The 13,982-nt window shown below is 42.3% G+C and overlaps 2 protein-coding genes across 6 annotated transcripts; one reads left to right on the forward strand and one right to left on the reverse strand.

The window, feature by feature from the left end:
• Nucleotides 1–1,001: 1,001 nt before the first annotated feature.
• Nucleotides 1,002–7,224, reverse strand: WFDC9 (WAP four-disulfide core domain 9). Of its 5 annotated transcripts, none has more exons than XM_070588420.1 (4): nt 7,124–7,224; nt 2,857–3,026; nt 1,740–1,887; nt 1,002–1,207 (listed from the first exon to the last, which is right to left on the reverse strand). In XM_070588420.1, the coding sequence occupies exons 2-4, from the start codon at nt 2,966–2,968 to the stop codon at nt 1,174–1,176; spliced, it is 294 nt and encodes a 97-aa protein (XP_070444521.1). In that variant the 5' UTR covers nt 2,969–3,026; nt 7,124–7,224; the 3' UTR covers nt 1,002–1,173. The 5 variants fall into 5 exon arrangements, with proteins under 5 accessions (XP_070444521.1, XP_070444517.1, XP_070444518.1 ...); XM_070588416.1 differs by lacking the exon at nt 7,124–7,224 and adding an exon at nt 6,636–6,823; XM_070588417.1 differs by lacking the exon at nt 7,124–7,224 and adding an exon at nt 6,636–6,768 and having other exon boundaries at nt 2,857–3,029.
• A 5,164-nt stretch (nt 7,225–12,388) lies between these two features.
• WFDC10A (WAP four-disulfide core domain 10A) lies at nt 12,389–13,842 on the forward strand. Its single transcript, XM_008521668.2, has 2 exons — nt 12,389–12,646; nt 13,539–13,842. The coding sequence occupies exons 1-2, from the start codon at nt 12,544–12,546 to the stop codon at nt 13,685–13,687; spliced, it is 252 nt and encodes an 83-aa protein (XP_008519890.1). The 5' UTR covers nt 12,389–12,543; the 3' UTR covers nt 13,688–13,842.
• Nucleotides 13,843–13,982: the final 140 nt, after the last annotated feature.

Genomic DNA, 13,982 nt, shown 5'->3' on the forward strand with positions numbered 1-13,982 from the left:
ATGTGCTGACTCATCCATCCAAGTGAGAATATCTTGTCCTCTGGGCGAGGAAGAGGCACAAGCCTAGATACATAGTAGGTAGTCTATAATCTCTTCATCTGGGGGAAGATATATTTTTTAAATAAATTTCAAGATACTAATGACAAATGGTAGAAATTCAGATATAATTAGGGAAACTACACGAGTAGGAAACCTGCCTTGCATTACCTGAAACCTCAGGATATGAGTAATGTTATCCAGGTAAAACTGCCAGGCAGACAGAACTGACCTGGCAGGAATAAGAGGATACTGAGGATAGCAGAAGGAGGAATCATTCTGGAAGTTCAGAGTACCCACCCTGAGGGCAGGAAAGCTTTCTCTAATGACTGGAGATGCTAAATTCTTACCAGGAGGGTGCTTGTTCCATTGGACAGAGTGACATGGAGGGAGGCCAAGGTCTTGGGTCTTGGTTGAGAAGTTTGGCTTTGCATAAGTAGACAGGTCAGAGACTGCCATATGCTCACCAAATCCCTTTTTATGTTCTTCTTGGGCATACAGCTAGATTGTATTTCCTTATCTCTCTTGCAAATAAATGGGACCATATAACTACATTATGGCAAATAGAATGTGGGTAGAAATAATGAACTCTACTTCTAGACCCAGCCCTTAAAAACCTTTTGTATGAGCCTCCATGCTCCCTTTCTTCTCATATGCTGGCTAGATACATAGGAGGCTCTGGGAGATGATGGAGCTATAGATGGAAGGAACCAGGGTCCTTGAATCATGGCATGGGTGCCTGCTCACTGACCTCCCTCAGTGAAATGTGTTGTGAATAAGGATAAACTTGTACTGTGTTAACCCCATGAGATTTTTATAAGTCTGTGTATTTTTGCTATAGCCATGGGCCTACCTGACTAACTGGGAAGGCAGAGTTGGGTGTCTGTGCTGATGGTGGGATGGGAACAACTGTGAGAGAAATGGAGTCACAGGCACGGAGTACAAAAAAATGCAAAGCCCTCAAGTCAGTGTATCGGTTTATTTGGCAAAGACTTGAGTCTTCTCAGGGTGGAGAGGTCAAGGAGAGAACAGAGAGGTCCTCCCCTGGAGCAGGTGGGTATCCCCACAGGGAGCCAGGCAGCGCTCTTCTCAGACCAGAGTCGTGCTCCAGCCCACACTAGTGGTGGCCCAGCTATTTTAGTGTGGATTTAGCATGGATTTAAAGGGTTCTCTGGAAAACAAAAGTTAAATGGTTAAAAGTCGGGGAACCCTGGGAGATATCCATCCTCAAACTTAATAGCACTCTTGGCCCCAGTTAATGGGAATGAGAATTTTTCCTGTAAGATCAGGATTTGCTCATTTTTAAGTAATTTCTCCCAAGAGATTTGCCAATTGAGCAGACAGGCAGAGACGGTGTCCCCTTGGGCCTGACTGAGACAAGGGGCCAATGGAGAGGCCAGACTCAGGAGGCACCAATTGGGGTCTTAGACGAAGAATGGATGAACAAATTGATGGGTGATGTTTTAGGGGAACTGAATAAGAGTGAAAAAAAATAGAGGCCCCACCATGTTGGTATCTTGGTTTATTTTGCAGTGAGTGGCAGCCTAGGTGTGTGGAGACAGGAGAGCATTGCCTTAAGCTGCCTGTTTCTTTGACCAGGGTTTGGGTGACTGCAATCTTTTGTTCCAAGTCACAGCTTCCAAACGAAGGTGAGAAGCAGTGGGGAAGCATGCCTAGGCCCAACCTTCCCACCAACCACTCACTCATTGTCCAAGCAGATGTTTCCACAGAAGGTCCAGCAACATGTATGATTTGGACGTAAACATCCCTGCAATTTAGTGCACCTTTTTCCACAATACTTTAATGGAGGCTGTACCCAGCACTGCTCACTTTCTCTTCTTTCACCTAGAACTGAGGTGGTAGAAGTTGGCAGGGTCCATCCACCCACAACTTGGAGAAGAAACCTTTCTAAAGCTTAACAATCCCTGAGCTCTAGAACCTGAGCTCCAAGCCACAAAGTATTTCTCTGCCTTTCAAGAAAATCCCTTCCTCGAATTCTAGCCCATGTCTTTTCACAGGACATGATCCTTGCATGACACGCCTTTCGTCTCTCTACATGTCCCCACAGCATCGCAGACCTTTGACCTTCTCCGCGCTCTCTGAAGAGAGGACCTAGGACACCCTCCCCACATATGATACCACCTCACCAAATCTATTCTCGTATAACTTTAAATTTCACAGCCTGTGTATCCTCTGGCTGCAATTTCCATACCCAATTCGCAAAATGGAAAACTGAGCCGGGGGAGAATAGGAACCTGCTGATCCCGCTCAAGCACTCAGCCTCTCCCTGGAGTCCATATCTTTCACTGGCCCACAACTTGCCCTCTCAGTCCCTTCATTGTCCTCATTTTCTTATCTTATGACGCCAAATTTTGACTCATAAAGACCCTTTATTTGTCTTGTCCATTTTTTCATGTTCTAAAAGACTCTTCCCTTCAAACTAAATCAATGTGTCAAAATATTACCCTTTTGGTACTCATCAAAAGCTCATTCAGATAAAGCACAGAGATTCTGAAAAGATGGGCTCAGAGGGAAACTGTGGCGATGTTTCCTCTACCCAGGGTGGTCTGACACTGGAAAATATTATTTCTTGCTAGCTTATGGAATGTGGACAAAAGCTACAATCCCTTTTCTTATACCTGTTATTGCTTCCAGAGCTGGGAGAGGGAGGCTGAAGGGATGCCAGCTTGGGAACATCCAACCTAATCTTCCTGGATGTCTCTGCTTCAAGGAGCGTTCTTATCCTTCAAAGAATAATCCTGAAAATGTGGACCCTGAGTGGATTATGCTAGACATCCCAGGTCTGGACAGAGCACCCACCTCCCTTGCCACACAGCCTACAGGGAGGTTTGTTCCTGAAGCTTCCCAGCACAGACAGGAGCATCACAACCCAACAGCTGAGCATGACGAATAGGCGAACCCAGGGCTTCATGGTAGTCTCTATGTGTGTTTGGGTTAAGTTCTGGCAGAAGACAGATCTTCTCCCAATGCTGCTAGGGGAAGACAAGGAATTAAGGAGAAGAGAGTAGGAAAGAGAGAAAAAGGGCTAGTGAATACTGTGTTATTCTTTCTCCTACTTTTCTTTTCACCTTCTGGCACCTAACAATACATCAAGCTAACCATTGGCTTCCCCAGGCTTCTTCCTCATCTCACATTGCAGACCCCTTCCTTTGCAAAATTGTTTCTTTTAAAAATGCATTGCTTTTTTTCTGATTAAAAAGCAATAAATCTTCAGATTGTATAATTTGTAAAACAACAATAAAAAATACAAAGAGGAAATGGATAAGCATTAATAATTCCACCACCCAGAGATAACCAGTATATGTGTATCTTATTATGTTGTGGTCATTATTTTTATGAAATTGTAAAAATAGAACACATTAAGTGCCCTGAATTTTCATTTAAGAATATATGTAATAGGATGATATAATGGAAGTTTTAGTTAAGACCCTAAGAGAGAGTACCAGAGTGATTGCAGAGTGAGTTATAAGATGGACTACTCAGCAGGACTTGAGAAAAGATGATGACCAAGAAATGGCCAGGAGACTCAAAACTTTCACCAATGTAGACAATCCAAAGTTGAAGGAGTCGTAGAAAGGATTTTGAAGGAGATTTTATCAGTAAAAAGCTTTGTTTGGGGAAGCAAGGATGCTGCTTTCTAATTCCAAGTTGAGAGAAAAGGCTTTGTGGATGCTACTCAGAGCTGACTGTGTGTCCCCAGAAGTTTGTGGGGACACTGTATACTTGAGTCATGACTGAAGACTCTAAAGGGTAGGGAATCTGGCTAAAGTGGCCTGTAGTTGGCAGACAAGTGGGCTGCAGTTTGGAAATACGTGATTTGTAAATGGCCAGATGCTGTTTTGTGTTTCCAATGAACCCTGGAAATCTCCCATGAAAGAGGACCAGAAGCACAATGCCAGCTTCTGATATTATCTATTGTGTAAGAACTCTCCTACTCCCTCTTGTTGGTCCTGCTTCCCTCCACTACCCAGGCACCAGAAAGGGGTTTTTTTAGCCATGTGGAGGTGGAGGAAGAGAATCACAAAGAGCCCAAGAGAGACATGTTGACCACATCATCTTCCATAACTGGAGCTTCTGAGGGAAAGAAGAGTCCACTATTCTAAACAATTTATTGAGTTGTTGCTAATTACATGGGCCTACACAGTTTAATTATCAAGGTGAGAAGATGTTTTACGACTGAAGAGTCACACAAAATTTGTGGGGACCTATCTAAGTTTTCCTGAAGAAGCAAGGAAATAACTAGTCATTCTGAATAAAGTATACAGAAGAGAGGAAGCAAAAAAATGCAATCACATCATACAAGTTAGGCCAACAATCCAATTGTAAATATGACATCATTCCCCAGATCATGAAGACTTGAATATTTCCAATTTTTTATTGTAATAAAAATCTCCTGATGAACCTCCTTATAGTCAAAGCTTTGGCACATATATTATTGTTTTTGTAGTATGAGTTAGTAGAGAAAGATTGCTGGGCAAAATGTGTTCTCTATTTCAGGCTTTGGATAATTGGTGCCATGTTTTTCTCTCTGAGGGGTGGGTTAGACTCCCATTAACAGGACATTAGGGTTATGTTTCCCCACCTCCCGTCCTTCTCTAGGCAATACAAAGGTCATTTCTGTCATCATACTGTTTGCTGTTTAGTATTTTAGAGAGGAAAGAACATACACACCAGAGTCAAATAGTTTTGAGCTAGAATCCTAACCCCACCAACTTTTAGCTGTGGAAACCAGGCCAATCATGTAATTCCCAGAGCCTCAGTTTCTTCATCTGCATTATAGAAATAATATCAATATTCATCTCGTAGGGTTACTGGGAGGGTTAAATACTCTGATGTGTATGGAGCACTAAGCAAAGGGCCTGAAACATAGCGTACACTCATAAATGTTAGCTATCAGTACTAAGTGCAGAATTTCCTTCCTCCTCTAGATGTTTGAAAACCACCTTCATTTCCATTTTTTCGTTTTTTTTACACTTAAGATTTTAATCTGTCTAGAATTTATGCCTGTGTGAGTGGAGGGGGAGTTCATTCATGTAATAAGTGCTGATTAAATGCCTAACTACATTCCAAGTTCTAGGCACTGGAATATAGTGGTGAACAAAACAGACCAAAGTCCTTACATTCATAGAGCTGACATGCGAGTTACATAAGATAATATGGAAATACATAGATGGTAGTAAGTGTTAAGGAGAAAACAACAAAGCAGAAGAAGATGAAATAGCCTGCTGACAACTAGCAGCTGAGGGGATCAGGGAGTTGGGGCATAGGCGGAGGAGCCCTAATTACCATTCAAAATTCCAAACTCTCCTCCATCTGTCCCCCTCATCCTTTATCTGTTGCTTTACTCTCCTGAAACCAAATAGGAAGGAAAATAAAAGAGTCCAAGAGAAGGGTAAAATTCTGATGTTATGAGTTACACAGTAAGAAGGTAGTGATTGCCCCTCTCCCTGAAAGTATATTTGTTCAGAAGCTTTCAACAAGCAGAAGACTCCACTGCACTGTCCAGTATGGTAACCACTAGCCACATGCGACTATTTAAATTAATTAAACTAAAATTCAGTCTCCAGTCATTTCAAGCATTCAATAGCCACATGGAGCTAGTGGCCATTATATTGGACAGCTTAGACATAGAACATTTCCATCATCACGGAAAGTTCTACTGAACAACGCTGCTCTAGATGAATCAACCGAAATTCCTCTGCTCAAAAGCAAGTGTAACACTAGAGAGCATTTAAAAGATGAAAATTTTTTCAAAGGGGACTTTGAAAACTCATCCTCCTCTCAAAATACATGAAATTTGGAAAAATGCAAGCATTAGGCACGTGAATCACTGATGCATTGACTTTGAGGCAAATTGGACTTAAATGACTTGGGAAAGACAAGAAAGAAAAGGAAGAGAGACATCCTTAAAATGTAAAAGATCAGCTGTTTGGGGAGCTTCCATTCTTAGATGCTTATATCTGCTCTCCGACCTTCCCCATTCAGAATCCACGTCCCTGCCAGCTTACCTCAGTATGGCTTGATGAAGGAAAATTGCCAGGTTAACGTGTTGAGATTTCATTTACCGTTGAGCAATATCTCCATCAAAGGATGCAAGATGAATGGTGAGGCTTCAGGCCAAAGGAGAACTCTCTTTGAGTATAGTATGCTTCCAGAAATCCTATGAATCACTCACATTTTTTGCACAGGGAAGCCAGCTGGCAGTGGCATGATACACAGTCCTTGAGCCTGACTCAGAGTGTTCTGATCCTTTGAAGGTACCAGCACATAGCAAGACAGATGTGCAAAGCAGATGCCTCTTAGCCACTTAAAGGTGGGGATAAGAGATATGAGGTAACTGAGTTAAGGAAGGCAAGGGTTGGGATGGCCTCTGGATTCCTGGCTCCTGCCTTTTGCACAAAGAAGGAGGAAGACTGGCACACAGTGACAGAAACACAGTAAATCCAAGGCAATGGGTTCTATGAACCTGTTTATTCGTATTCAAAGATATCTTTCTACACCCAAGTTTCCCAGAGCTTTGAGATCTGTTAATTTAAAAGGCTTCAGTCTTAGTCCAATTTTCTGAGTTCCTTACTTACCTTAAAGGGTGTTCAAGATCCTGGGGGTGCCCAGTGCCCTTCTTTGCACACCTCAGGTGTACTAAAGGGTCCCAGAGAAGAGGAAGATTATCATGCCCAGGCTGGATCCTATTCATATATTGAGTTCTGGGTGAATTCTTAGGCCATCCTGAGATTGAGTGTAGGACAATGAGAAGGTCCCTAGGCATCAAAAGACACAGAACTACTGCTCCCCCCAAAATTCAGGATCCTGGGCTTTCTAGATAATGTCAAAGAAGGGAGAATACTGGACTTAGAGTCAGGAATGCTGAAATCTTGTTTCATCTCTGCCCCTTTTACTTATGGGACCTCAGACAGCTCATGTCACCTCTTTCTCAACTTTCTTATTTGAACAAGAGAGAAAATAATCCCCACCTCACAGGAATAGTGTTGACGTCACCTCGGCAGGGAATTCATCCAAGCAAGCCACAAATAAAAGCTCATGCCTCAAGACCTTTACCCCCACATACCTCTGAATGTGTCTGAGTTGAGTGTCTGCAGTAACCGGCTGATAGGCCTTTTATCTGGCCTCCTCTCACCTGGGGAGTTGGAGGGGCGGTTTGGCCTGGAATAGGGGGCAGAACAGCAGAAAAACAAAGTTCAAAGGCCTGGAACTTAATGGGGATTTTGGCTGTGGCAGATCTTTAAGTTCCACCCAGGAACTACATGTTGGCCATATCAGAGACTCTTTCCTTTGATACTTACTGATACAGAAGTAGTGGATTTTCTTTGATGTGAGCAGTATCTCCTGCTAAGCTAGGAGGAACATTGCGTACCTGGGTGGCAGCTCTGGCCACCCCCAACAGACCTAAGTCTAGGGTCTTTATTTGATGTATCTGAGTCCATCCATAGGGAGGCACTGAAGGACAGTGTGATATGTATCTTCCTTTAACTTGTGTGCGCTATTTAAGGTCCCACCCTTCCCTGTATTGATTCTCTTTTGCTAATTAAAGCATAACATCATCTCCCCCCCAAAGGCGCTGTGACTTTTATGTGAATAAAAAAAAAAGACTGAATAGGAAGGACTTTAGAAAAGATAGATGCCCACCAAGCAAATGAAGGAAGTGAAGGGATCAAAAGGAACACCAAGAACTCAGTGTGGGTTTGTGAGTTGAGGAGTGGGGAGATTTGTTCACCAATGACCAGAGGGCAGCATTATATTGGGCACACATACACACGACTTGGGACTCATTATAAAAAAGTAGAGTCAAGAGGGCGAGGGCCAGGCCTCCAAAGGAGCAAACATCCTTCTCCCAAACCTTGTCTACAGGAATATTTATACAATGATGGGAGATGTCCACGTATGAATGCTTTTCCCAAGATATGTTGGGTGCATCAAGCAGCAGGAAATATATGCCAGGATCCCAGGGGCTTGGCTGAGAAGGGTGGACCAGTACAAAGACAAAAGACAGAATTTGGAGACCTGGATATGTAGGTGTGGGAGCAAACTGAAGGGAACTTTGATGGGGACTGCAAATGGTGCCAAACCTAGAATGATTGAATTACGGATTCCCAGGACGTTGCTTTATACGGCAGGAAAATGATGTTCCATGCAGGCCAGTCACAGCCCCGTGCTCTGTATCTGGCCCAGATGTTGGGGATCCTTAATGATCTATTTGAGGTGCACAGTCACTGATGAGTGCCAAGGAGGTTCCTCCTAGGATTCTTGCCCATCTTGGTTCTGGATCATGCCAATGGGTCTGCAGAAAGCTGTGCAGAATTTAAGACAACAGCTCTCCCTCTCTTCATATACATATATATATATATATACACACACACACACATACCTATACATATACACACACATTTATTTTATATATGTACACACATATATATTATCCATATATATAACACACACAATGTATTTCTTTGATCTATAATGTATCTGTTTTCTCCTAACACTGTAAGATTATGTTGTTGGTGTCTGCTTTCATAGTTTCCATTCCTGAGCTCTCCATAAGTCCTAGTAATTGCTTACTCCACAAGTATTTGCATTTTTTATTGAGATATAATTGACATATTAGTTTTAGTTGTACAACATATTGATTCGATATTTGTATATATTGTGAAAGGATCACCACAATAAGTCTAGTTAACGTCAATCACCACACATAGTTACAATTTTTTTTCTTGTGATGAGAACTTTTAAGATCTGCTCTCTTAGCAACTTTCAAATGTGCAATAAAGTATTATTAACCATAGCCATCATGTTGTACATTACATCCCCAGGACTTATTTATTTTATAACTGGAAGTTTCTACCTTTTTAACTCCCTTCATCCATTTCACTTAGGCCCCGCCCCCACCTCTGGCAACCACAATCTGTTTTCTGTATCTATGAGCTTAAATTGTTTTTGTTTTTAATTCTGCGATACTGAGGTCATATGGAATTTGAATTTTTAAAGGGATCCAATCTCCACAGAAAAAATGGCTAGCAATGAAAATTTAAGAATCACTCAGGAATCATTTTTGGATAAGGAAGACTATACAGTTGACCTCAAGTTAGAGGGTGAGGATTGTGTGTCTTTGGGTAAAACTATCCACCCAGAAAATGTTGAAATAGGAAGCAGTTTGTGGAGATCTTCCCAGAGACACGAGAATGAACAAGTAAAAAAGACGAGGAGGATGAGAAAGGAGGAGAAAGGAAAGGGCTGAGAGGTCCCTCAAGGGAGTAGGTGGTGGAAGCTGTTGACAGGAAGAAATAATTTAAGTTGAAGGATGAAGTAGAGTAACTGACTCTTAGCCTCATAGACTAGGAAGAGTTCCCTGATCAGAGCTCACCTCCTCGCTCCATGAAACCAAAACAACTTCTCCACATTTTCTTTTCTTTAAGAGAGCAGAGACAGTTCATGGCCAGTATTTGGAATGGGTGCTTTCTGAGCTCCTATATCTACTCATGGCTATGCCACGAATTCACACAGAGTCAATGGATCAGCTTGGATAAGCACAGTCTCCTGATTCTCAGCCCAAAAAGTTTTCCTTTCTAGATTCCTCTTCCAGGGCTGGGTCTTAATATCCAACTTAGACTACAAGATAAAAGAGTTCCTCTGATCCCTGGAGCCTGCTATGTGTGCTTGAGAAGTAAATTGGGAGGAAGACAAATGGCCTATGTGAGCACCTAATGTGTGCCAGGTACCTTGAAGGTGTTTATATATGTCATCTTATTTCATCCTCACAGCTGAGGTGCCAAGAAAATATGGGTACACTGAGTCTGTAGAGATTATAGGATTTTCCTAGGGTTACACAGCTGGCGAATATTAGAGTCAGGATTCAACTCCACATTTGCCTGAGCAACCTGTGAACCTATGAAAACCTATGAACTTTCCTTTCCTATCCAACTTCTAATAGAAAATTAGGGGCTGATTCCTGCCCAGTATCTCCCCATTTACACTGTAGTGTCTTACAGGATTTGAGGAAATTGACACTCATCCTCCATTGAGTTAAGCAGGTTTATTTCAAAAATGAATTCCTGAGGTGAAAGACCTGAACACTGAAAACTGTAAGACATTATTGAAAGAAACTGAAGAAGACATAAAGAAATGGAAAGATATTCCATGTTCATGGGTCAGAAGAATAAACATAGTTAAAATGTCCATACTACCTAAAGCAATCTACAGATTCAGTTCAACCCCATCCAAAATCCCAATGACATTCTTTACAGAAATAGAACAAAGAATCTAAAAATTTATATGGAACAACAAAAGACCCCAAATAGCCAAAGCAATCCTGAGAAAAAAAAAACAAAGCCAGAGGCATCACAATCCCTGACTTCAAAACATACTACAAAGCTATAGTAATCAAAACAGCACAATACTGGCACAAAAACAGACAAAGAGATCAATGGATCAGAATTCAAAGCCCAGAAATAAAACCACACATCTACAGACAGTTAATCTTTGACAAAGGAGCCAAGAACATACAATGGAGAAAGGAAAGTCTCTTCAATAAATGGTGTTGGGAAAACTAGACAGCTACACATAAAAGAATGAAAGTAGACCATTATTTTGCACCCTACACAAAAAATTAACTCAAAATGGATTAAAGATTTGAATGTAAGACCTGAAACCATAAAACTCCCAGAAGAAAATATAGGCAGTACGCTCTTTGACATTGGTCTTAGCCACATCTTTTCGAATACCGTGTCTACTTGGATAAGGGAAACAAAAGAAAAAGTTAACAAATGGGGCTACCTCAGACTAAAAAGCTTCTGCAAAGCAAAGGAAACTATGAACAAAACAGAAAGACAACCCACCAACTGGTAGAAAATATTTGCAAATCATTTATCAGACAAGAGGTTTATCTCCGAAATATATAAAGAACTCAAACAACTCAAGAACAAAAAAAACCCCAAAAAACCCGATCGAAAAATGGCCAGAGGATATGAAGAGACATTTTTCCAAGGAAGACATACAGATGGCCAACAGACACATGAAAACATGCTCAACATCACTAATTATTAGGAAAATGCAAGTCAAAACTACAATGAGATACCATCTTATACCAGCCAGAATGGCTATAATTACTAAGATAAAAAACAACAAATGTTGGAGAGTTTGTGGAGAAAAGGGAACCCTCATATACTGCTGGTGGGAATGCAAATTGGTGCAGCCACTATAGAAAACAGTACGGAGATTCCTCAATAAACTAAAAATAGAACTACCATATGACCCAGCTATCCCACTACTGGGTATCTACCCAAATAACTTGAAACCAACAATCCAAAGTAACATCTGTAACCCGACGTTCGTTGCAGCACTATTCACAACAGCCAAGACATGGAAACAATCCAAGTGCCCATCGACTGATGATTGGATAAAGAAGACGTGGTGTATATATACAATGGAATACTACTCAGCCATAAAAAAAGACAAAATCATCTCATTTGCAACAACATGGATGGATCTAGAGGGTATTATGCTAAGCAAAATAAGCCAGACTGAGAAAGACAAACACCATGTGATTTCACTCATATGTGGAATATAAACAAACACACAGACAAAGAAAACAGTTCAGTGCTTACCAGGGGAAGGGCATGGGGGTGGGCACAGGAGGTGAAGGGGAGCACTTATGTGGTGATAGAGAGGAAATAATTTACAACTGAAATTTCACAATGATGTAAACTATTATGAACTCAAAAGAAAAAAAAGAAAAACAAATTCTCTCTCTCTATATATATATCTATACATGTATGTATGTTTGCTTATTTATTTATTTATACTTAAAATACCTACTTACTCTCTCACCCACAAATTCCACCTCTCTTACTTTAGTTTTAAAAAAATCAAGGATTTATGAGTAAAAATGCTCAAGATGATATTGTCTAGATAATCAATAACTAGTACAACACAAATGCTTGACAATAGGCATTTACTGTGAGAGCCGTGCAATTATGGAAACCCATGTTTTCTAAAGTATTTACATGAGGGTGGAACAAGATGGGTAACAAAAGGTGGGTGAACCAAAATGTGAGAAAATAAAAGATTGATTACATTAAATATGCAAAGAAACTAGAAAGATAACACAATGAGACACAGGTTAATTCTATGCGATAAGATTATCATAATTTTTTAAAATTACATTTCTCTCTTTTCTTTTTTCTGTAAATTATTTTGTATTTGAAAGTAGAAATAGATTACATCTTTCAGGAAAATATTCTGTTTGCAAAGGGGAGGCTTAGTTATGTGAGAGGAGGAGTCATCTCTGCAGAAGCCCAAGTCCACACAGCAGGCCACGGCAGGGGGCAGGCGAAGGGAGGACACGAGGACTCCCTGGCTTGGCCAGCAGAGGCAGGGAGGAGCCCAGGATAACCTGTTCTTTCTTTCCTTCCCTCGCCACCCCCAGCTCTCCAGGGAAATCTGTGCCAGACTTAGAGCTCACTGCTCTGCAGAGTCATGCCAACCCAGGCCCTGCTGCCCCTCCTGCTTCTCTGTGTGCTGCTGCTGCAGGCCCAGGGAGGGGTCCGTAAAAGAAGATCCACAAAGAAGGAGATGCAGCGTAGGTGATGGACTGAGGGACGGGGATGGGGAGGAGGCAGGAGGGGCCGTGTCCAGTCTAAGGAGGACCTGGAAATTAGAACCTTTCAGCATATCCTGCGCTGACCACAGCACTGTGAGGACTCTGGGTCCTCCCAAACCGTGGCCCTCCAGCCCCTTTCCTCAGCTCTGGGAATAGTGATGGGGGAGGGGGACATACGTCTTTTTATTCTCCATTCTGAACATCCAGAGACAAATGGTACACACAATAATGAAAGTTACACGGGGGCTGAGTCAGATGGGAAAACAAAATAACTGTTCTTGGATTTATACGTAACCAGTGAACATCCAGAGACGTTTACGGGAGTAGGTGTAGAATAAAAGGATGTTGGGAAAGCAAACTTTGGGGTATACAGGGTCAATTTAAAGTTATCATCAGAGGGACTAGGATGGTGGCAGTGGAAGGGAAATATTGAAAGTGGTATTTTCTGGGAAGGGGCAGGGGTAGTGGAGTGACAGTGAGGAGAGGAAGTAACTTCCTCTTTTTCTCTGGACCCTGCAGATTCTGGAGAGTGGAGGGTGGTTTGCAAGATGTCTCAGACTTCATTGAGTTCTCGGGGTCAGAGTGTAGATTCTGCGGCCGTGACTAATGTGGGAGACAGGTCTTGGTGCAGGAGGATGGGGAGGGTCCAGGAAGCCCAGGCATTGAGATCTGTTGGGGAGAATGGGGAGAATAGGATTGAAGATACTACCAATCACCAGGATTTGCTGAGGGCCAGAAAGTGAGTTCCCTGAAAAGTCCAAGAATGCCATGAGTGGGACCTGGGTTCTGGGGTCTCGGAGGAGGCTTTAAGCTTGAGAGAGGTGCTCTCTAGGGGCCTGGTTCCACTGACCTTGCTCTTACTCTGTTTCAGAAACACAGCTACCACGAGAAATCAAGATCTGTGAGAAACCCGTCAACATACATATGTGCAGACGCCCGTGTGCATATGACAAAGAGTGTCAGGCAAATAACATATGCTGTTCAACCTTCTGCGGGAATATTTGCATGAACATCCTGTGAGTGGGAGAGTGGGCTGGGCTGTGCCTCCTGCTCCCTCAACCCTCTGTCAGAGACTGTGCCTGCGACCAAAGCACAAGGATGTCAACAGGAGTGCACCCCCGCCCCCACTGTCTGAACTACTTGTTCCTGTCAAATAAACCAGAACAAACGCCCAAGGACCTGTGTGTTTTACTCCCAGTGCTTATGATCATTGAGAACAGAGTGCAGCCCCAGGGTCCCCATGCCTTTCTGGGTCCCTGTCTCTGATCTCTCTCCCCTTGTCATGCTTCTCTCCTCTCTCTCCCTTTGGCCCACG

This window comes from Equus przewalskii, chromosome 21 (genome assembly GCF_037783145.1).
Source record: "Equus przewalskii isolate Varuska chromosome 21, EquPr2, whole genome shotgun sequence".
Lineage (NCBI taxonomy): Eukaryota > Metazoa > Chordata > Mammalia > Perissodactyla > Equidae > Equus > Equus przewalskii.